The sequence below is a fragment of the Thermoascus crustaceus genome (genome assembly GCF_041956765.1).
Source record: "Thermoascus crustaceus strain CBS 181.67 unplaced genomic scaffold VTN00scaffold_4, whole genome shotgun sequence".
Taxonomy (NCBI): Eukaryota; Fungi; Ascomycota; class Eurotiomycetes; order Eurotiales; family Thermoascaceae; genus Thermoascus; species Thermoascus crustaceus.
The window spans coordinates 1391733-1414588 of NW_027192530.1; the positions used below are offsets into that span (position 1 = coordinate 1391733).

The window sequence follows — 22856 nt, forward strand, 5'->3', positions numbered from 1 at the left end:
GCGATTGTGCTATGGCCAGACGGATTCTGCTTCTGTTCTCATATTCAAAGCGCAAGCATTAGATAGTATGCATTTCGTAGAATCTCGACAGTTCATACCTTCAGTCTATACACCACTTGCAGCTTCCAGAAGCTGTATAGACTCTGGATGTTGTGTCTCTCTAGCTCTATCAAGCGCTGTACCTCCTGCTGCACAAGTTTTGTGTACATCGGCATTATGGTTCAGCAGCAGTCTGACTACAGCCTCACATTTGTTGCGCGCGGCGAGCATCAGCGACGTTGATCCATCCGTCATCTGCGCATCAATATAAGCCCCCCATGCCAAAAGCAGCTTCAACATCTCGACATGATTTTCTGATGCTGCCAAGATGAGCGCCGTGCTTCCGTTCGAGCTTCCTATGTTGACGTTTGCTCCATTTTCCAGAAGCAGTTTGGCTATATCAGTATGATTCCCATGGGCTGCCCACATCAGTGCCGTTAATCCTTGATCATCTTGCAAACAGACTGTGGCGCCCAACTGCAAAAGGAGCTGAACAATCTCTAATCTTCCTTCGTGAGCGGCGGTCATTAATGGAGTCACCCCGTTTTCCGTTTTTCCGTCGATATCTGCTCCGTTTTCAAGCAATGTTCGAACAGCTTCGTGGTCTGCCTCTACAACAGACTGGATCAATGGTGTTTTACCCTCTTCACTCTCCATCACGTTGAGGTTCACGCCACGCCGACGAAGCGCACCAATTGCTGATCGGTAATGGCGTTTCGCTGCCCAAACAAGTATGATGTACAGAAAGTCTGGATACTTCGCTCCGACTGTGGCCCATCTTATCATCAGCCACCGCAACAGAAACTCGTAATTATTCTGAGAGACCCAATCCAATGCAAGTCGATCATCTTCCCCAGGAACGTCGCGATCGAAAGTCGTATCGTCGCTCTTAGCCAACCACTGCAGCACAGCAAGCCGGCCCCTCTCTGCCAGATCTGAGCTCCCGTCCACCACACCTGTGCTCAGTGAGTAAGCATTCGCGCCGTAACTCTCCATGGACCTCTTGTCATGTTCGTCTTCGGTTATATTCCAGGCAAGCCACCCAAGTTCCTTGGTAAAACGTCCCCACCATTCTGATCGCAGCGGGGAATTCATCCACCCAGGAGGTCGAGGTTTGCTAATATTTTTAAAGTACTGCAGCCGAAGATCTTGATTCAGTGCTCCTAATACCTGGACTGTCCCTTCACGTCGGGCATCGGAGTTGGGGTGTAGCATAGCCCGATGACAGAGATATCCAAACTCAACCACCGAATGTTCAAACTCTTCTCTTTCGGAGCGCTCGCAGAGCCATGCAAGCATTGATAGTGCCTCCTTCCATTCGAGGTTCTCAATATATCTCTCGACACGCTGTCGGATAGTGCTCAAATGTGCGGAAAGTTCAGGTAATAGCCCCTTTCGCTTCAGAGTGGGAACAATACACAGAAGAGCGTCTTCTTTTGACCCCAAACTGTTGTTCTCGAAACACTGAACCAGTTGTTCGATGCGGCTACTGTGAGCCACAAATGTGTTTAATGAGCTAGGAAGGATGTCTACTTCACCTCCTAGTTCTTCCAGAGTTTCCAAGGCGGAATTGAGGAAGTGAATATAAAGATCCTGAGCCGCCATCGCGCATAGTGGATTTTGAGTTTTCACGACCAGGATTTCCATATCGCTAGAGAGTTTATCCAGGTGGCAGCCGAATAGCTCGTGAGATGCAGGTATCATCTTTGCGGAGACCATCTTCGCCTCCGTCTGCCTAAAGATCCATTTGTGGTAGTATAAATCCGCCTCTTCCGTCATAGCATCCTTAGGATCTTGTCCGATAAGCCGGCTAAGCGGCTGCCCAGGTCTGAAGCTTTTGTCCGACTTTAGTAACGACCACGTCCACAGTCCAAGAACAGCCTCCAGCTCTCTGCCATCCACTGTCCAACGCAAATTATCTCCTATTCGCTGCAGCTGAATGGGGTACTCTTCCGTCGTAGGAGAGCATGTCTCATCAAGAGGCTGACACTCAATCCTTAGCCGGAATTGAAATGTATCAAGCCTTTTGTTTGACCAGCACGCCAGAAGATCCATTGTCCTCTCAATTGTGTTTTTGAGGTTTAGAGCGATTTTTCGAATTGGAAGATCGTTCCAAGCAACATCTGGATCTTTACTATGGCCGTCTGTTAGAGCTGCTAAGTGAGATCTTGTTTTCAGAACCCTGCGACCTAGGCACTCCAAATTTGTAGCAGTTGGAATGCTTGGTATAAGCGTCTGGGTCGAAGAATTCTGTGATGGAGTTGTACTTGACCCAGTTGTTGACCCCGCGAGCACCCTGAATGATTTGACATGTTCGAGGTGAAACGCAAAACAGTCCAGTTCTTGTTTATTGCAAGACGTTAACGTTCGTTCTTCATTCGTTAATAGATTGTCGCTTAGGTCCATCCGTTGCGTCCGGAGGCATGTCCGAACAATCGCCATGACAAGCGTAGATCCCAATAGAGCGAGGGTGACAGAGGAATGTAAACCTCTGAGTCCAACGAACTGACAGACGAAGCCGGCCAGACTAAACGAGACAGCAACGTAAAGCAGTGAATTACTGCCATGATAATGGGGGCTCCTCAACGACTTGATATATTCCATGTCTTTCGTTGCACGACCATTGCTGCCTTCACGAACCGCTAGGAATGCTCCGAATACTTGATCTCCAACCTTTTGCCCTCCAGGTTGGAGCCAGTAAACCCTGCTCGGCTTGTTGGGGCGAAGATAGTACTCAAATGATGAACGTTCGATTATGAAGGCGCAGAAAAACATGCCTCCAGAGAGCAGAACAGTTCCGCAGAAGAATAGAGGAAAAGCGTAACCCGGAACGGCTTTTCCGTCCTTCTCGAACTTTGATGGAAATATATAAACAGTAAGCGCACCGAAAACAATAACTCCTGCCACATTATGTCAATTGATGCCATACTCAAGCAACGGGACGCAAAAGAGCATACCTATCTGCAATATACAACCAATGACCGCAGCAGTATAAAACCACAGTTTACTTCTCCTCTTAATTCCCTTATTTAAAGACAAATTCGGAATATCAAGTTCCAGTGGATCTTCCTCAATTAGGTCAGGCATGTTCTTAAAATCCCACATGCCCTTCTTGACAGCATCCTGCAGGCATGCGACAGAAGGCTGATCGGGATCTTTGGGACCGCCGTCCTCCCATGTCACAACTTCCAAAATCTCGGGCCTCCCAAAAACTCGCGAGATTCCTCCATCGTTAAACATTTCAGCTGTGGTCTCAGAGACACAGGACAACAACTCTTGCTCCGCGTCCCCTGGGCCCTCCTGGGCTCGTCCAATAAATGCCCGTAGAGACGAAGTTCCACAAACACGGATCACGGAAACAACAGCCGTTAATATCCCTAAAGGCGCGAGAGCAAAAATGAAATTGTCGAGAATATCGAGTGATTCCGAGAGAAATTGTTTCGTAACCTGCTCTCCGAATAGAGTTATAAGTGGTGCCTGGCGCAGCAGAAGGTTAACATGTTTCCAATGTGCCGAATGAGGAAGAGACGTTTCCTTTTTAACATACCAGGTCAGTAGCAAGATTATTCGTAAAATCATCCCACCCATCAGCGAGAACACACGGTGTTAAGACGAATATGGGTAATACCCAACGTGCAGCCATCCTGGTTGGGCGTTGGAATCCTCCAGGGATACCCCAACATATCGTATACCGTTTTTAAGTGCAAGTAAGCATATATAAAGTATCAAATGGCAGAGCTTAAAAACCCGCAGGTCTGTCCAGCTCATCACCAGACCCCTCATGTAGTATGCAGTATTAGCTGAAACAGGCTGTGCCACAGCCCCGCCGTGATAGGCGTATTTTGGAGCCAGCATGAAGCTGCCTACAGAGGCGCCACATTGCCATGTGGCCTGGCGCCTGGATGATAGATTCAACAGGGACAATATGCGACTACTATCAAGGATATTGGCCAATGATTGTTCAGTCAAATTCGAGGCTGCAGGATCATCAGCGGGACTTAGTCTGTACACAAAAGAAGTGGCGCTCTAAGAAGCGCGGGGGTTGGGAACTTGACTCCCAAGCGCCCTGCCCGATTCCCCAGGCGCCAACGGAGCATAACGTATTGGCTGACTGTAAGGCTGACATTGCCCCGATGTCCATAGCCGCGCTGGCCCCAGAAGGCGATCGATGCAGGTTTTAGATCGTGAAACGACCAGGGAGGACCGTTGAATTGACGGGGCCAGAAGTGTATGGAGAATCGCGCGGATGAACGAGCGAGCCGGGGTTCTCCGCCGTCAGGCACAGGCACAGGCGCGCCCAACCTTTCCAGAGAAGCAAACAGCATCGACCCTTGGTTCTTTCCAAAATGATCCACTACTACTACTACTAAATTTGACTACGTCCAAACAAACAGTATACGTCAAATTGGCGATCAACGAATGAAATTGGAACAACTACCTCTTGAGCACTTTTCAGTTTACTGTCTTCAAGCGACAATCGTCAAGCAAGCCATGAGGACTAGGCGTATACAATACAACGCCGCACACGCCATCTACCTGATACTGCAGAGATCCATCACGTCTTACCGACGGTGCTTATACTCAAGGACCATTGGTTCTCGTATTGATTTCCAAAATGGGTAAGCGATCCTTATAGTGCCGTTCATGCTACGGCTCCTCTTAGGACAAAGTCCACGTTCAAATCTGTAAGGCTCAAAACGAAACCAGCTTCGTAGGATTTATAAAGTCAAGGTCTAGGTATAAAGCAGTAAAAGAGAGGTAGTACTAGGCCGAAAACAGTTGGTTCTTGTCCTTACGACAAGATATTTCTTTTTCACTTTAAAACAAAAAGGTCATTACCGTCCAGCGATGAGTTTCCAAAGCACCATATTTGGAGGCTTTCGAATTGAACTTCGAGGATATCTCTTCACGTCCGAATTGGTTCGTCCGTTAAATAGACGTTCTGCTCGGGTAACACGGACGCCTGAGGTGCCTGTCCTGATGGCTTGGAGTTAGTTCTCCGGCCCAACCACTAACTGCGGGTGGACACTGGTCAAAACAAATAAACATCGTCGAAAATGCGCACGAGCCAGCCGATAATTCCAAGTTCGCAGCGGGTTAATCTATTCTAACAGAACTTATCGCAAGTTTCAGGCTCAGGCATCCCATAGGAGAAGGCAGTAAGGAACGAAGCAAGAATCAAGACTAGCAGACGAAGCGTTCCCAATGAGCCTGATTGACCGCCTGCCGGCGCAGAAAGAAAAGAAGCCCAGATCGTCAAAACCCCAAACGCCGTTCCGATGATGTGGAATCCCATGTTTCATCCCATCCAGCATGGTCCGAAAAGCCGATGAAAATATAAAAAGGAACTATTCGGTAAGGTTGACAGTTTAGAAAATGCCGTTAACAATGTTGGAGCCGAGAGTAGCGCCAGCACCGAAAATTGCTAAAAACCGTTGTCAGTTAGGTGATGTCAAAACGACTGGCTAAACTTACCGGCATTGCCCATCTTCTTTCCAAATTTCTTTCCATGCTCCTCAAACTTGCTGGGCTTCCTGCCATCCGGCGCTGCAGTCGACGAGCCGGACTGGCTGACTTCGAGAGGCATGTTACCATAATTCGTAGGCTGAGGAGCAACTGGAGGAGCGGCAGGCTTCTCATCAATCACAGTCACATAGCTCCGGGGGAAGATGCCCTCGAGGTTGGTACGCTCGTTTCGACCACGCCACCCTGGAGAAATGAGTCAGCGAAAAATCCTTTTTCCTCTTCTGTCTATAAGACATACAGTCATTGTTCATATGCTCCAGAACTTGGATCCGATCATGCGGCTGCAGGGCCAGATCGCCCGCATCCGTAGGTGTGTATGCATACAAGGCCGAAGCAATGGAGAGGACCGGGGCGACAGGTGCGTACGCGGGAGGCGGAGGTGCTGGGCTAGGATACTGGCTGGGGACAGGGGCCTTCTCATTCAAGCTAGTATTGGCAAGCTGCTGCGTCGGAGGCGCATAGGACACGTTGGTCGGCTGGGTCTGAACCGGAGAGGTTGGTGGTTGCGCGAGAGGAGCGTGGAGCTGAGTCTGGCTGGGCAGCTGGGACAAGATCGACGACAGCTGCTGTGGGGTAATGACGGAGGCATCTGTGAGGAACTCGAGCTCCTGAACATCGACAGGTCAGTCAGATATCAATCCTGAGTTGGACCGGATGGCTCGTGGCGCCTGGGGACAGGATAGAGGACGCGGGGGAAAACCAACTGTTCGGATGGTGCGGAGCGACCGATTGGTCATTGCAGTAGTAAAATCGTTCTGCGACGCCATGGCGTGTGGTAAAAGAAATAAAAGACACAGGAAGCGAGCGATAGAAGGAATGAGAAGGGGAACGATGGGGGGGGGGGGGGGGGGGAAAGACGAGGGGGGAGTGTCTGCACAGACAGACGGGGTAAGATGGGAGGGAGAAGTCGTGCGCGAAAGTAGGGAGCAGTGTGAGATATCCGGTCCTGCAGACTCCAGACAGACGGAGGAGGGCGGTGCTCAATGTTCCAGCCTATCCGGTAGACATCCGCGCAGCGCCCAAGAGGCGATTCTTTCCAGGCAGTGCTTTTTATGGGATGACCTGTCTTACCCGTGCAGTAAGGCAGCTCGGATGTCTGAACCGCCGAGTCCACAGCGTGCTGTAGAGCCTCAAGGGAAGCTGCCGGTTGGTGCGACTCTACGCTCTAGAGGTACTACTGCTGTAGTCGTCATGTAGCTGCTGGGCGTTGCGACCGCTTTCCGGTACTTCGGAGGAACCTGTGGGTACCTGGCTTGGCCGCGGAGCCCGGCATCCCCATGTCCGGCGGATCTGATCAGCAGGCTTCCGGCCGAACTACTTTTCATCCAACAAATTACTTGCAGGAAGATACCCATGTCTTGAAGATTTGTATTAGGAGATTGACCCTGTGTCTTTTATGTACTGTTCAGTTATTTCCAATACCAGTGCAGGACTATACATGGATAGTGTTTTTTTGCCATGGATGATCTGCTTGATATTGATATCTGCCATGTCTCGACACCATATGCTGGAATACTATATGCTGTATTTGCTGCTCATCCAAAGCATCTATCTTGGATATCCACAGCCATGCTATAACAATGGATGACACAGCAGTCTATCATGAATGCACAAGGTCCAGTTCCAGTGAAAACTGCTCTTTGTTTACCTCTACATGCTTAACGATGCGATGGTCATGGACAACGACATCGTCAGGAGGGGTGCAGCGCCGAGCATCTGCAGCTGTCTTGGTGTTGCTCAAGAGCTTTATCTCTTTACTTTCTCAGTCTTCTCTTGCTTTCTTATCATCATCATCCTCCTCCTCTTTTGACTGCTTGACTCGTGTGCAGTCATCGATATCGCCGATTAAGCAGCGTGTCTTGACCCCCTGACGGAGATCTATATAGTTCTGCATTTGGCAAGAAGACAGAATGCCTCCGGAACCTCACAAGTCTCTCCAGTCTTCGGACGTGATCCCTCTCGAAGATCTGAGACCGGTCTCTGTTGTATCGGTTGCAGGTACGGTCAAGAATTTTAGTCGACCTTTCGAGTCCGAGACAAACCTGGCTTCTGAACCTGTCCGTGATGGTCAGGACTTGCAGTTATCGGATCACGATCTTGCTGTACCTGCTCAGGCAATGGTTATCGAAAGGAGTCCGAGAGACCAGATCCACCTGGAGATGTTTGAATCACTACTGTCGGAACAGAATACCCTCCGCTTTTCCGTCTCGCCGCCAGACCCCGATCCCAATGGCTTTGATAACGATTCCACGTCCAGAATGGCTATCCTTGGCTACCAGATCACACGTCCTCGTCTTTCCCTGCCACTGACTCCTGCAACTTTACCCGATATCTCACGCTCGAGTCCGCTTTCTCACGGCCAGCTCAAAGAACTTGACCGCATCAATCGCCACGAGGCGAGTGACGAACCTCGGCTTCTACTCAGGTTCCACGACGTGGTTCCCGACGAGCCGGCTGATGGGGGCAAGATTGCGTGGAAGAACGTGATCTGCACATTCGTCATTGCTATGAACACCCAGTAAGTGGACTAGATGGTCCTCATGTTTGGAAATCAGAATGCTAACTCGCTTCAGGGGCTTGAATATGGCAAGGCTAAACCTCCCCTATGTAGAATGGGAAATGACTGACCGTTTAATCGCAGGCCTTCGGAGTTTTCCAGTCGTTCTATGAGAAGACGCTCCTTGCCGGTCAAGACAGGTCGAAAATTGCTTTCATTGGATCGGTCCAGCTCTTCGGTCTCATTTTTATGGGCATAATAGCCCCTCCCCTTGTCAGCAGAGGTTTATCCCGCGGTCTATGGGGATACTTACGCCCGTTGTCATTCGGTGGTACGCTTCTACTCATCGTAACCCACGCCATTACTGGCGTCTGCACCTCTTGGACACCACTCTTCTTTATCCAGGGCATTTTGACGGGCGTAGCCATGGGCGTAGTGTATCACTCTTGTATGGCAGCAATGACTCTGTTCTTTTCCACCCGTCTTGGAGCTGCGACTTGCATCTGCATGGTAGGAACCAGTACCGGTAAGTTCTTATTCTTTTGTTTAGCCTGCCACGTATGTGCTCACACAGAGACGTAGGCGCGATACTTTATACCCTTCTCCTGGGCCACCTGCTGCCGAAGATCGGGTTCATCTGGACGATGCACGGTAAACAGGAACCCTTTTCCATTCATTTCACTGACAAACTGACGGATTTAGTACTCACCGCATGGAATATGATAACGATGCTCCCGGCTAGCGTCAGTATCAAGACACGGTTCAACTGGTCTAGCCCATCCACGTTCCGCATCAACACGTCCATCTTCAAGAGCATTCCGTTCATGACGATGTGCTTCGGTATGCTTGGAGCGATAACATTCCTGGAGCTCTACATTTGATTGACTCAATGATATCAGGTCTCTTCTTCGTCTTCCTCGGTCTCCACGTCATCTTTTTCTTCGTAAGTGCCTATTCCCCATAACCCCCTTTTTATCATCTATCAAAACCTCTAACTAACCCCCCACCCCCCAAAAGATCACCTCCTATGCCCAAGACATCCTCCACATGCCCCCCTCCTCCTCCACCTCCCACAACCTCCTCCTGACCATACACGCCTCCTCCCTCCCAGGCCGCATCCTCCCCAGCATCATCAGCGACAACTACCTCGGACCAACGCACACCCTCATCGCAACGACCCTCCTCGCCTCCACCCTCCTCCTGATCTGGCCAACCGTCCCCACCACCGCCGCGACCTTCATCCTCTCCTCCCTCTACGGCTTCGCCGCCGCAGGGATCCAGAACCTGCACGTGGCGGCCATCTTCTCGTGCTGCGGCACGGATCGGAGGATCCTGAACGCGCGGATGGCGGTCGTTTTCGCTGCCATAAGCGTCGCCGGGTTGACGGGGGTTCCCCTCGGGGGTCGATTGATCGACTGGGGTGATGGCAGGTATGTGTACGCACAGGTGTTCGCGGGGACCGTCATGATGCTGGGAGGGGTGGTTTTGCTTTGCGCGACGGTGGTTAGAAAGCACTGGAAGCTGTGAGTTGGTGAAGGCTTGGTGTGGGAAATTTCATTCATCTTAATGAAATTTGTGGCCCTGAGGGCCAGTAGTTAGTCCCTTTTTTTTCTAGTTAATGAAATGCAAGTTTGTGTTCAGTATTGTATACTGAGGGACACCTCCTATCCATAAAGACACCACTCATAAAATTTCCAGGTCAAAAAAGATGCTGCCATCAAGTATACTGGCAGCCACTTCCATCTATTAAGATACTTTTCACAAAATATCCAAGTATAAAACAATGCCACCATTAAATATACTTAGGGCTCACCTCTGTAGACAAAGCCCACCATTCGCATTAAGGCTGTAAGTCAGAACGACACTGGTTTTAAGAGAATACTTAGTCAGCCATCCATTTCAAGAACCCACTTTGCCTAAGACCATGATCATTCCAGATATGATCCTTTATATAGAAACAAACTGGAAGGAAGGAAGAGAGAACCCGATCAATTGGTGCATATGTAGTGTGGAAGCACTACTTTGCATTTTCTTGATCAAGGTCGGGTTGCGACACCACATATACCAATCAGGCAAGGCGGTCAAAATGAAACACGTGGGTTGACATTGGACGGGATTATATTACTTTTTCAGAAACTCTACTGGTTGCGGATGCAGAGAATAGGTACTTAAAGTTCGAACCAGGAACGTCGACTTGCAACTTTATTTAGCACTGAACTACTCAACTTGCAGCCCCGATATTTTTTTTATATAGGGTGCTTACATTCTCTCACCAATCCCATTTTACTTAGAGATAGGGACGATAAGAGAAATCTACTGAGATGTACAACACACCACAATGTAGGCTACACTTGAGCCAGACGTGGAGGGCTTACATCTATACGCAGTCGAAGCAATATCAGTGAAATATGTGACGTTAATTAGTACGCGTCCAAATAGACGCTTTTTTATTTTTATATATATTTTATCGGCTCACGCTGCTAGACAATTGATCCATCAAATCAATAATCTACAGATGGGCCTTGGCCAGGTTGGACTTGAGGCGTCTCTCAACGGCCTCCAGGTACTCACGGGTGGTAACCCAGGCCTCGCGCTCCTTCTTGCCGCAGGCAAGAGCAAGGTCCTTGGTCATGATGGCCTCCTCGTTGACAACGTCGATACAGGCGCGCTCAAGCTCCTCGGCGAACTTGACAACGTCAGGGGTGTTGTCGAGCTCACCACGGCGGACCAGACCACGGGTCCAGGCGAAGATGGAGGCAATCGGGTTGGTCGAGGTCTCACGGCCCTTCTGGTACTCGCGGTAGTGGCGGGTAACGGTGCCGTGGGCGGCCTCAGACTCGAAAGCCAGACCGTCAGGGGTGGTGAGGGTAGAGGTCATCAGACCCAGAGAACCGAAACCCTGGGCGACAATGTCGGACTGGACGTCACCGTCGTAGTCTGGAATCAAGTTAGAAAACCAGTTTCAGTGGGAAATCATCATCATAGCAGAACATACTCTTCATGGCAATGACGAAACCGCCCTCGCTCTTGATCATCTGAGCAACCATGTCGTCAATCAGACGGTGCTCGTACCAGATGCCCTTGGCATCGAAGTCCTTCTTGTACTCGGTCTCGTAGATCTCCTGGAAGATGTCCTTGAAGCGACCGTCGTACTTCTTGAGGATGGTGTTCTTGGTGCTCATGTACAGGGGCAGACCCTTGAGCAGGGCCAGCTTGAAGCTGGCGTGGGCAAAGCCGCGGATCGACTCGTCAGTGTTGTACTGAGTCTGAGCGATACCGGCGCCCTTGAAGTCGAAGACCTCGATGCTCTCGGGCTTGCCACCAGCCGGGGTGTAGACAAGCTCGAGCTTACCGGGGCCCGGGATCAGACGGTCGGTAGCACGGTACTGGTCACCGAAAGCGTGACGACCGATGATGATGGGCTTCGTCCAGCCAGGGACGATACGGGGGATGCGGGGAATGACAATGGGTTCACGGAAGACGGTACCACCGAGGATGTTACGGATGGTTCCGTTAGGAGACAGCCACACTGCGGAGATGTTAGTCTGACGGAATGCGTGCATGTGATTCTCCGGCCAGGCTCGACATACTCTTCTTCAGCTTGAACTCCTCAACACGGGCCTCATCGGGGGTGATGGTGGCACACTTGACACCGACACCATACTTCTTGATGGCCTCAGCGGCATCGATGGTGACCTGGTCGTCGGTCTGGTCACGGTACTCGAGACCCTGGGAAGTGTCAGTCCGGGGTAGTTCAATGCAAGTTACGCAAGGGCCATTGGCTCATACCAAGTCGTAGTACTTCAGGTCAATGTCGAGGTATCTGCCCCACCAGTTCTCAGCACCCGCTACTACCAGACTCACGAAACATCCCGACGCCAAACACATCTGTATAGCAGGGTTCCGGTAGTGTAGAACTTACGGCAGGATCAGCTGCAGGAGACGAGTCAGTAACACAGCTCACATGTCCTAGGGACCCCGCATGGGGTAAAGATCCCCCCCAATACCGTAGCGTCGGGGGGGTAGTGTAACTCACCTTCTCCCTGATGTCCTTCCAGATGATCCTGGTCATCTACAGAGGATTGCCCGAACGGGCCATCGGTCAGCACATGTCCTGCATACAGGAAGCAGAGTCGTTGGACAGGGATGCCGGCATGATTGGCGACAGGGCGCACTCTCCGCCGTGTTTCCCCGCAATCCGCAGGAACGGCACGAAAATGCCAACCCGCAGGCTCGGCGAGCCCTTCCTGATGCCCGAGGGAAGTGTATAAAGAGACCAAGGGGATCACAAGCGTACCTCATCTCCGTCCAGCTCGACGACTGGGTTCTTGACCTTGATCTTCTGACGCTGCTCGGTCGCCATGGTGCGGGTCTGTTGCAGAGAAGGGAACGAGGTGTTCGACAGGGAAATGATACGGCCGGAAACGGGGTCACGGAGAGCGCGAGCAGAGAAACCGGCGCGAGGAGAGACAGAGGAGGAACGTGTCGAGAAAGAAGAGTAGATGGAGGGGAAAGAAGAAGGGGAGACACGGGGGGAAGAAGAAAGGAGGGGACGAGGGGCCGCCGGCGCCAAACAGCGGCGCGCGGTGGCGGCGCCTTGCCGAAGAGGATTCATCTTGATAAGCAGAGATGGGCGGGCTGGATCTGGTGTGCTGGAGCAGCGAGAGCAGAGGATGGCGATGTACCCGAGGGAAGCTGCTCGGGTGGAAGGGCGGCGGTGGAGTCCAGGTCCCGAGAGATGACAGGCGGAGAGGCACGGGAGGGAACGGCCGGGAGAGTCCTTACGCAGCAGACAAGCAGACAACACAGACACAGCTGGTCACTGCAGAGGGACAGCGAGAAGAAAAGCTGTCACGACGCGCGCGCTGCCGGCCTGCTCCTGCCCGGCCATCGGTCTCGCTGGGATGCTCGGCCGGTGGGGCTCCGCACCGTCCGCCGAAGCCGGCCCTCGGGATGTCATCACCTGCTCGCTGCTCTGCCAACTTCCGCTCGTCCAGCCAGCGGGACAATAAATAACCATGCGCCCTCGTCATGAGACGCCTATATTCCTGCTGACCAGGATCCTTATCCCGTGCGCATCACTGGTCAGACATTTCATCGATGATCGTCTCTACGTCTCTCCTCGCGGTTGGGTTGCGCCGTGAAGTGGCAGACCTTCGCTGCTGTCTCGTCCGATCTACGACCTACGGATACCCTCGGTATTACCTAGTCCGGTCCTCTCGCCACGGAGTTACTCAGCACCCCGGAAAAATCACGGCGTTTAGGATTTCGACTTGATCCCCGGAGTTCTCCCGTCCGCTTCCCGCGGAAAACTCTTTCATTAAAAATTCGCCCGCCGGAAAGATGTAGAAAGAAAGGTGTAGAACAGAATTAACCTTCACCAGTAACCGCCTTTTTTGGTGTTGAAAACCACCGTCGTTTTGGGAAACCGCCCACTCTCGCATGGACGCCAGTCCTGCTCATACATGATGCATGGATGTGTTGAAACACGTGATTCGTTTCTCGAAAACAGAAAAAGAAAAAAAAATCACCAGGCTGTACACACGTCAAACCGTATCATATCAGTAGATCAAGGGAATTTTTGCGGATTTTTTTTTTCGTGTCGGATGCGGGACACGGCGGGGTCGGCCTTAGAACAGACCGTCGATCTCGCCGGTCTCGGTGTCGACGTCCACGTTGAGGTAGCCCGGGGCCGTCGGCAAGCCGGGGATCGTCTGGATGTCGGCCGCCAGCGCATAGCTATCATCCAAGTCAGCACAACATCGCAAAACAAATGACAAAATCTCGATCGGAGCATAGTAGTAAGACTTACAGATAACCACCTCCCACGGCCAGTCTGACATCCCGGATCGGCACCGTGAAGCCGGTGGGGGCTCCCTTGAGCGCGGGGTCGTGCGACAGCGAGTACTGCGTCTTGGCAATGCAGATGGGAAGGTTGCCGAAGCCCTGCTTCGTGTACACGTCGACCTTCTTCTGCGCCAGCTCACTGAACTCCACCTTCTCTGCTCCGTACATCTCACGCGCGATGCGCTCGATGCGCTCCTGGACGCTGCCCTCGAGATCGTACAGAAGCTTGAACTCCTTGGGCTTCGAGCTGGCCGCGATGACAGCCTTGGCAAGGTCAACGGCGCCAGCACCACCATCCGCCCAGTGGTTGGCGGGGACCGCGTCCTCCGCTCCGGCCGCGATGGCCTCCTCGCGGATGACAGCGATTTCGGCATCCGTGTCGGTCGCGAACTTGTTGATGGCGACGACCACGGGGATGCCGTACTGCTTGGCGTTCTGGATGTGCTTCTTCAGGTTCACACAGCCCTTTCTCAAGATGTCGACGTTCTCCGTCTTGTAGACCTCGGGCAGAGGGGCACCCGGGGAGATCTCAGGACCACCGCCGTGAACCTTCAGGGCACGAACAGTAGCAACGATGACAACAGTGTCCGGAGAAAGGCCCGAAGAACGGCACTTGATGTTGAAGAAACGCTCACCACCCATGGTGAAGTCGAAACCGGCCTCCGTGACGACGAAGCCGGTCTTCGCGTCGTGGTCCTCATCCGGCTCCGTACCAGCCAGCTTCAGAGCAAGCTTGTCAGCGACGACGGAGCTGGCGCCGATACTGATGTTGGCGAAGGGGCCCGCGTGCACCAGGACGGGGGTTCCCTCCAAGCTCTGCATCAGGTTAGGCTTGATGGCGTCCTTCATGAGCGCGGTAAGGGCACCGCCGGCGCCAATGTCATCGCAAGTAATGGGCTCGCCGCTCTTCGACGTCGCGATAACCATGCGGCCCAACCGCTCACGCATGTCGGCGAGATCGTTGCTCAGAGCGAGGATAGCCATGCACTCACTGGCCACCGAGATGTCGAAGCCAGTCTCGCGGCTCAGACCCTTCTCAGTGGGAGCGGTGCCGACGGTGACGCCTCGAAGGTGTCTGTCGTTGACATCCAGAACGCGTCTCCAGGTGATGGTCTCTGGGTCGATATCGAGTCGCGCGAAGCGGCGAATCTCCTCCTCCGTAAGGTCGTCAGGGTTCGTCTTGTCAATACCCAGCTTCTTCAGTCGTCGGAACATGATGGGCTGGAATTCGCGCTTTCCACCTTTCGCGGGGACCAGGCGTCTGTAGAGAGGGCCATCCTTCTGCGTAGCTTCATGGAACATACGAGTCTCAATAGCCGCCGCCAGCAGGTTGTTAGCAGCCGTGATGGCGTGGATGTCTCCAGTCAGATGCATGTTGAACTCATCCATAGGAATGACCTGGCTGTAACCTCCACCTGCGGCTCCTCCCTTAATACCGAACGTAGGGCCCTGGCTGGGCTGTCTGACGTTGGCGAAGGTGATCCTGTTCAGGTGTGCGCCAAGGGCCTGGGTAAGACCCAGGGTCGTCGTTGACTTGCCCTCGCCCAGAGGGGTCGGAGTAATACCGCAAACAAGGACATACCGTCCATTGCGGCGGTGGGCCAATCGGTCCAGAACACTCAGGCTGATCTTAGCCTTCGTGTGGCCGTAGGGCTCCAGTTCATGCGGAGCGATGCCAATCTCCGCGGCCAGGTCGGTGATGGCCTTGGGGTACTGTGCCCGAGAAATGGCAATGTCGGACGGGACAGGGCGGGCCAATTTCAGGGGCAGAGGAGTAATGTGTCTGTCTCTCTGCTTGTCGAAGTACGCCTTTGCAGAGTTGACGACATTCTGAAGAAGCATAGCCACGGTCATAGGGCCAACACCACCGGGCACGGGAGTGATCTGGGAAGCAACCTCGACAGCAGAGTCGAAGTCAACATCACCGACCAGTCTCTGGCCAGACTTCTTCGTCGGGTCGGGCTTGTAGTTGGTACCGACGTCGATGACAACGGCGCCAGGCTTGAGCCATTCTCCCTTGACGAACTCTGGCTTTCCAATAGCTGCGACGACAATGTCCGCCCTCTTGAGGATCTGCTGCAGATCCTTGGTCTTGGAGTGGCACACCGTGACAGTAGCGTCTGCGTTCTTCAGCAGGTAGCTGACGGGGCTTCCGACGATATCACTGCGGCCCAGCACCACGGCCTCCTTGCCAGCAGGGTCGACACCGCTCACACGGAGGAGCTCCATGACACCCTGAGGAGTGCATGGCACAAAGAGGGGGTTACCACCTCTCTTAGCCAGCTCACCAATGTTGATAGCACCAAATCCATCGACATCCTTCTCATCTGCAACGGCGGAGGTGACAGCATGTTCGGAGAGATGCTTGGGGAGGGGCAATTGGACGAGAATACCGTGCACAGAGGCGTCGTTGTTGGCCTTGTTGATCTCCTGGATGATCTCAGACTGGGTGATGGACTCGGGGAAGTTAACGACCTTGCAGAGGATGTTTGCCTGGAGAATATACAATTAGTTGCACGTGGATGTATATCATGTGTCAAGAAACGTACCTCCTCTGCGGCCTTCAGCTTCATGCGCACATAGGTACCTACATCCAGTTAGTATAGATCCCCAACTTTAGCGTCGACAGCGCAACCGTACTAGAATCTGATCTGTCGCCAACTATACATTGTTCTATTAGCTATTTCATTCATTTATTCTATGTAGAGAGTGCAATCACGAACCCTGGAAGATGACCAGGCTGGGCTTGAACCTGGGGTTGGACTCCTGGATCTTCTGGATCTCCGCCTTCAACCTCTCGCGGATGGTCTTGGCAATCGTCGTGCCGTCAATCTTTGTGCCCGCCATGGCGACTCTGGATGTGGAGAAGTCGCGACTCGAGGACGACAGAGTTCCCAATGTCAGAGGGTGGTAGTGAGTCGGCGAGAGGAGGCAGGCTGAGGAGGGGCAGGTCGAAGATCGCACACGACAAGAGAGGGACGTAACCCCGCGCCCGACACAAAGCTTTCGAGACGCCAATACGGACGCAAGCGCAGAGGGCGAGCGACTCCGAGTAAAATACGAGCGGTTGCCGCCCGCGGGAAACATCTGACGGCCGCCGGGGTAAGGGCGCTTCGCCGTGCAGCGGGGTATCGGTGCAGCACCGCGCGCGGCCGAAGGGAGCATGGCCTGCGCGTTGGGCTGCCTCAAGCCAGACGCGGGGACAGGCACTGTCCGGAGCATGGATCGAACTCTGAAAGGCCTTGGCCGGCGGACGTGCGAGGGGCAAGGTGGGCGCTGATAGGACCTGGAGGCAGGGTTCAGGTGTGCATGGGCAGCACCATGTGCGGAGGGAGATCGTGAGGATAAGGAGTACAGTATAGACGGTTGTTTATTTACGAGGAGATCTGCTACTTAAGCCATAGTCTACGGGCGGCATTGAAGAGTCATACTTGTGTGACCAGTCCCCTTTTGCTCGTTTTTCCTTACCGTTTTCTTTTTCTTTTTTCGTCTTCCCGTTTGATGGCGTGAATCCACCCCGAGTCACACCGGCACGGAATGTCTTGGGCTTGTCCTGTTTTGATCATCTCTTAGGGCACGCTTAGGGCTCCATGCATCATGTGATCTGCTAGGCCTTGATCCCGGACTTTCTGTTCCTCCGGTAATACCTTTCCATACAGGCAGCGACTCTGCTGGGAAGTCTTGGCGCGCCAGCCGGACTGTGCGATGGAAATTCATCACTCCGTTCGCTGTCGACGACGACGAGAGGCCGCTTTACTCCCCGCCACCCCTCTCCGCCCGCGCCTGAAGATCTCGAGGCACTTTTTCCGTGCAGGTCGCTGAGCAGATTCCAACTTTCGCTGCTCAAAGTCTATCCCATATCCATACCGGCCCAGCATGAGGCCTATCCTCCTTCAGGGCCATGTCCGTCGCCCCTCCTAGGACCTATTTCCCCAGCACTTCTTGAGACCAAAAAGACTGACAAACCTGCGCGCTCATACAGGAACGGTCCCTTAACCAGATTAAGTTCAACCGCGATGGCGACCTTCTCTTCTCCGTCGCAAAGGACAAGATCCTCTGCGTCTGGTTCTCTGCCAACGGCGAGCGACTCGGCACCTACCACGGCCACCAGGGTGCGCTCTGGACCGTCGACATCAGCCCCGACAGCACCCTCGTAGCGACCGGCGCGGCGGACAACACTGTCAGACTCTGGAATGTCAAGACGGGCGAGTGCGTCAAGGTCTGGGACTTCCCCACGGCCGTGAAGCGGGTCGAGTTCAGCCCCGATGGAAGCAGGCTGCTGGCTGTGACGGAGAAGCGCATGGGATATCTCGGTACGATCGTGGTGTTCGACATCCGTTATGGTGACGGTCAGGGCGGGAACCTGGACGATCAGACCGACGAGCCGAGCTTGAAGATCACCTGTGAGGAGAGCAAGGCTACCGTTGCGGGGTGGAGTTACCTGAGCAAGTACATCATTGCTGGACATGAGGATGGTAGTGTCAGCCAATACGACGCGAAGGTACGAGCTGGACTTTATAAAACTACGTGATTATGGATTTGCGGTATATATTTGATGCGCGATGCTGACATGTCCTCCGACAGACTGGAGAGCAACTCGAGAACGTCCAAGCACACGAGTTCGACTACCAGATCAACGACATCCAGTTCTCCGCTGACCGCACATACTTCATCACTGCCTCGAAAGACAAGACCGCAAAGGTACTTCCCTCCCTCAACACACTCCCCAAAACTGTCCGCTTACAAGGATGCAGATCATGTCCTCCCGTAACCTCGCCATCCTCAAGACCTACACCGCCGACACCTCCCTCAATACCGCTGCTATCACCCCCAAGAAGGACTACGTCATTTTGGGTGGTGGTCAGGCCGCTATGGAGGTCACAACGACCTCCGCCCGTCAGGGTAAATTCGAGGCTCGTTTCTACCACAAGATCTTCGAGGACGAGATCGGCCGTGTCCGCGGCCACTTTGGTCCGCTCAACACCATCGCCGTCCACCCCGCGGGTACAGCGTACGCCTCGGGCGGAGAGGACGGTTACGTCCGTGTCCACCACTTTGACAAGCCCTACTTCGACTTTATGTACGAGGTTGAGCGTGAGCAGATGAGGCGGTAAATTCCGCGTGGAGTGGAGTTGGTTGAGATAAGATTTTATCTGGGACGTATCGTATGCAACGTGTCACGAGATGAGACCACGTAAATACAAAAGAACGCTGCATGGATTGAATGACGGGAAAGATAACAAAAAAAGAAAGAGTCTATCTTATTTAGATTCGCCCGTGGGGAAAGGGGGGTTTTCTCATCACATTTTATTACCATAAACCGGAGTTGGTTTTTTTCTCATTATCCTGTCTTTTTTTCATGTGTCTAATATGAAACATTCATCATATTCTTTCCGCCTTTCCTATATTTCTTCTTTCCTTGGCTTCGTCCCCGAATCTAGGCAGTCTCCTGCATGCTGAAGAAGGATGCAAGCATCCATAACAGTGTCATATTGGAACAGCAGTGATGCTGCCCTTGACCAGGGCAAGGCAGATACTCAGATACATTGGTCACATGACAGTATCATACAACGACAACTAGAGATGAGCAAGAAAGGTGGACGTTCACATAAAACTCCAAAACCCTCAGAATCGACACGTACCAAAGATAAATCATCGAATCCAGCCATCCCCGATCCGACCATACTGAAATCAGGGACCTGCAACCCGCACCCAGCCCCAGGATCTTGGCATAGGACTGGAGCCTGACCTTGCCACCGCCTAGAAAGCCCTCCTTTTACGGCTAGGGAAACAACTGTTAGGCTAAACTAGTCTACATTGAGACATTGGGAACTGAGATGTGCTGAATGGGTTTCACTGTTGTTGCCCAGTAGATGAATGAAAATGAATGTAGTTACTGTTTCTCTGTGGAGCTGCATCAAGGCCCTTCTATTCTAATCCGTTCCTACGGAGCTAGGTAGTAGTCCACGCCGTAAGGTTATCAAGCTATCTACCCAGTTAGGCAAAGAGCTTAGATTCAGGTAGATAGTGAATGTCCCCATTTTTAACAACCCTGGGATAGGTAACCTGTAGCTAGCGTAAATGCAGGACATCTACATGTTGAAAACCTACGCGAAATCTCTACGTCAAAGAAATTCGATCTCGTCTTTTGAGAGCATGCTTCCATTAAGTCTGTATAGACCAGATCCACCAAGAAACAGCCAGTCTTTTTTTTCCCAAAAGTTTTCGAGACTGGGAAGGATAATATCATGATTTCCCGCTCTCGCAGAAAAACAATTCCTTTTTTTGTCGTCACCACGATGCGTTCGACGCCCCGCCTCGAAGCATCGTTAATCTCATGTTTCCCATCCCGTCCTCTAAAGATCATGAAAATAGAAAGAAAATTCCGGTACAGACGACGCTCATTCCGTTCCGCCGGCAATCCGTAGAGAAGTTCATCGATCGATCGATTGGTCCAAAAGATCGAGGAGCTAAGGAGGATAAAAAGAGAGGGAGAGAGGGAGGGACAGAGGAATGAAGGCGGAAAATAATAAGTTTATTTTAAAATTTATTTGCGTAAATTCCCCGTTAAGAAAAAGCCGCCGGGCTCACCCCCGGCATATCAATTTACTTTTTCTTGGGGAACTTCTCCGCCCCGATGTCCGAGCCTCTCAGCTTGATGTTGAGTACGCGCTCCATAGCGCTGAGGATCTTCTGGTCCGGCGCAGCGGTGCCACGCTCAAAGTCCTGGACGACGGTGACGGTGGTGTTGCACTTGGTGGCGAGCTCCTTCTGCGTCATCTTGTAGCCCTCCTCGTTGCGGCGGCGCTTGATCGCCTCGCCAACCTGCAGACCGACCGTCTTCGGCTTGACGATGTCGTCGCTGCGGTCGACCTTGGTCAGGTGCTGGCCTTCGACTTTGGTTGCGCGAGCGGCCTGTTGAGTCATGTTAGCATATAATGTTCAACCACGTAAAACCTAGGTGAGGGGAACACATACAGCATTGCCAGTCGAGTATTTCTTCTCAGTTCCAACAATGAGACCGGAACGCTGGGCAGCGTTCAGGGCGCTGCGTCCCTTCACAACGGTCTCACGCTGCACACCGCCACCGCGGTTCTTGCTGCCAATGCGAGTAACCGAGTCCCAGTCGCTCTCCATTTTGAGATGTGTGTTCAGAAATGAAGGTTAAGAGTCCGTAGAGTCAAGGAAACGATAGTGGGATGAAGTGGGTGGCGGTTGGACGCAAAGATCACGCGCTCGCGGTATTAGACGGAAGGAGGGGTATCTGAATGAAGGTGAAAGTAGATGGTCTCCCTGCTCTGTCGACTTCGAAGGGAGATGCTTTATAGCTAACGACGGAGTGGAAGGGTGGGGTATGGGCGACGGTGAGATAAGTGTAAGATGAACACGGACGTTCAGGCCCGGCGAGATTTATATCAATGACACAGAAGCTTCTCGAGCCCTGAGAGGCGGAGTTTGGGGCAGCCAGCCGCTAGGCCCAATCAGGTTTAGGGTGGCATGCCGAGCTCGGGGGCGAACGGTATCTCCGAGAGGGCAAGCACGCACGCGCTCGTCCAACGCTGCGAGCCAGATCTCTGGATCCGGGGTCGCTGCAAATAGAGGCCCGGGTCTTTGCCAATGGGGATGGGGAATAGCCTGAGAAAGTCCGGCTTGCCACCTGGGTTTGTCAAGTCGAGTTGGAGGTGAAAGCACGACATGATACACGCCTACTTCTGCTTATATATCTCTGTGGCAAAAATAGCTCAGCTACGCTACGTCATCAATTATCGTTTGTATGCTCTTGAATAATGACATTTTGAGCGTCCTATTATACACCATAAAGCTACATCCACGATCCTTCAACACACCCTATTGTCGCATGGAACTGTTAGAAACTGAAGACATAGACAATGGCTCGAACTAGTCAGATCCACGACTCTAATATGTTACTATATATTTCTACTGTTTCAATACTGTATCAATGATTGTCTGGCAACGTCAGCTTACCAATGGACAGGAAGTGATCGCCTGAGGATTTTTGTTCATTTCTTCCTTTTTCTACCATTCAGCGTGAACTCTTTTGACCTTATTACCACCTTACATAGTTGTCCTTCTTATTTAGGTACCAATTATTAAAGCAATCTAATACGGCTGCTATTGCGATTGACTATACCCAGTCAAAGAATTAGAGCACAAGAGCAATCGATTGACCTAGAAATAATAGAACGCTTCAATCCCTAAAAGCACTGAAAAGGGTAATAAGCAGGAAAAGCAACATGCGAGGGGATTTAGCTGCTATATCTTATAAGTAAAAGTTACCTTTTATGATTCTATGAGGTTGCATATATTGCTGACTGACGTCTAAGACTAGGAATTGGGTAGTAGATTAATGAACCTGATCTCCATCTCGGTCTAATGTACATATATATATATACCCTGTTCGCGACCGCCAAGTTCAATCCATGTTGGTAGGCGCTTTTTCGTGATGCGTCAGTTGCTATCCCTGGTATTGAGAATCGCTTCGTAATATATATATATATATAACTATGTATATATATATCTTACTGATATTCTTCAGCAAACAATTGCTGTTGGAAGACGGTGCAGAAGACCGAAATACCGGAAATTTTCAAACAGAACGATGACGACGGAATCGCAAACATTCCCTAATCGCCAAACCTGGCTCTACAATACCCCAGTCTTCGGGCGTCGAACTCGGACATATTGGCGGCAGACGGGAAATAATACCCGAAATAGATTGCAGTTGTAGCCGAAAGTACTCCGCATTCTGAGGTAAGCCGTGAAGGCCCCCTGTCCAGCGACGGCTTCCGTTAGACTTTAGTAGCCCCTGACTTTCCCAGACCAGATCTCTCTAGAGAACTCACGGACCACCTTCATTTGGCACCCCTCATACGTAGTACGTCAGCCGTCGGCTCGTCGGTCCGTATGATTCTTTAATTGGAAATTA

General features: G+C 52.1%; 9 protein-coding genes across 9 annotated transcripts; 3 read left to right on the plus strand and 6 right to left on the minus strand.

Annotated features, from left to right (window-relative positions):
- Positions 1 to 105: 105 nt before the first annotated feature.
- On the minus strand, positions 106 to 2094 carry VTN00DRAFT_7092 (uncharacterized protein; the record flags this gene model as incomplete). Its single annotated transcript, XM_069433801.1, has 1 exon — positions 106 to 2094. One exon carries the CDS (start codon positions 2092 to 2094, stop codon positions 106 to 108), a length of 1989 nt encoding a protein of 662 aa, XP_069287146.1.
- A 2780-nt stretch (positions 2095 to 4874) lies between these two features.
- VTN00DRAFT_7093 (uncharacterized protein) lies at positions 4875 to 5335 on the minus strand (the record flags this gene model as incomplete). The annotated part of the gene is made up of 2 exons (XM_069433802.1): positions 4875 to 5011; positions 5152 to 5335. 2 exons carry the CDS (start codon positions 5333 to 5335, stop codon positions 4875 to 4877), a joined length of 321 nt encoding a protein of 106 aa, XP_069287147.1.
- Positions 5336 to 5408: 73 nt separating this feature from the next.
- Positions 5409 to 6332, minus strand: VTN00DRAFT_7094 (uncharacterized protein; the record flags this gene model as incomplete). Its single annotated transcript, XM_069433803.1, has 4 exons — positions 5409 to 5464; positions 5515 to 5748; positions 5804 to 6173; positions 6270 to 6332. The coding sequence occupies 4 exons, from the start codon at positions 6330 to 6332 to the stop codon at positions 5409 to 5411; spliced, it is 723 nt and encodes a 240-aa protein (XP_069287148.1).
- A 1143-nt stretch (positions 6333 to 7475) lies between these two features.
- On the plus strand, positions 7476 to 9589 carry VTN00DRAFT_7095 (uncharacterized protein; the record flags this gene model as incomplete). Its single annotated transcript, XM_069433804.1, has 7 exons — positions 7476 to 8083; positions 8139 to 8172; positions 8207 to 8588; positions 8645 to 8713; positions 8765 to 8902; positions 8962 to 9005; positions 9080 to 9589. The coding sequence occupies 7 exons, from the start codon at positions 7476 to 7478 to the stop codon at positions 9587 to 9589; spliced, it is 1785 nt and encodes a 594-aa protein (XP_069287149.1).
- Positions 9590 to 10571: 982 nt separating this feature from the next.
- Positions 10572 to 12425, minus strand: VTN00DRAFT_7096 (uncharacterized protein; the record flags this gene model as incomplete). Its single annotated transcript, XM_069433805.1, has 7 exons — positions 10572 to 10999; positions 11058 to 11591; positions 11653 to 11791; positions 11852 to 11885; positions 11985 to 11995; positions 12099 to 12134; positions 12360 to 12425. The coding sequence occupies 7 exons, from the start codon at positions 12423 to 12425 to the stop codon at positions 10572 to 10574; spliced, it is 1248 nt and encodes a 415-aa protein (XP_069287150.1).
- A 266-nt stretch (positions 12426 to 12691) lies between these two features.
- On the plus strand, positions 12692 to 13078 carry VTN00DRAFT_7097 (uncharacterized protein; the record flags this gene model as incomplete). Its single annotated transcript, XM_069433806.1, has 1 exon — positions 12692 to 13078. The coding sequence occupies one exon, from the start codon at positions 12692 to 12694 to the stop codon at positions 13076 to 13078; it is 387 nt and encodes a 128-aa protein (XP_069287151.1).
- Positions 13079 to 13692: 614 nt separating this feature from the next.
- VTN00DRAFT_7098 (uncharacterized protein) lies at positions 13693 to 17131 on the minus strand (the record flags this gene model as incomplete). The annotated part of the gene is made up of 5 exons (XM_069433807.1): positions 13693 to 13801; positions 13875 to 16402; positions 16459 to 16496; positions 16550 to 16570; positions 16633 to 17131. The coding sequence occupies 5 exons, from the start codon at positions 17129 to 17131 to the stop codon at positions 13693 to 13695; spliced, it is 3195 nt and encodes a 1064-aa protein (XP_069287152.1).
- Positions 17132 to 17785: 654 nt separating this feature from the next.
- Positions 17786 to 19023, plus strand: VTN00DRAFT_7099 (uncharacterized protein; the record flags this gene model as incomplete). Its single annotated transcript, XM_069433808.1, has 4 exons — positions 17786 to 17812; positions 17892 to 18410; positions 18494 to 18610; positions 18664 to 19023. 4 exons carry the CDS (start codon positions 17786 to 17788, stop codon positions 19021 to 19023), a joined length of 1023 nt encoding a protein of 340 aa, XP_069287153.1.
- Positions 19024 to 20515: 1492 nt separating this feature from the next.
- VTN00DRAFT_7100 (uncharacterized protein) lies at positions 20516 to 21046 on the minus strand (the record flags this gene model as incomplete). Its single annotated transcript, XM_069433811.1, has 2 exons — positions 20516 to 20824; positions 20888 to 21046. 2 exons carry the CDS (start codon positions 21044 to 21046, stop codon positions 20516 to 20518), a joined length of 468 nt encoding a protein of 155 aa, XP_069287154.1.
- Between the last annotated feature and the right edge of the window lie 1810 nt (positions 21047 to 22856).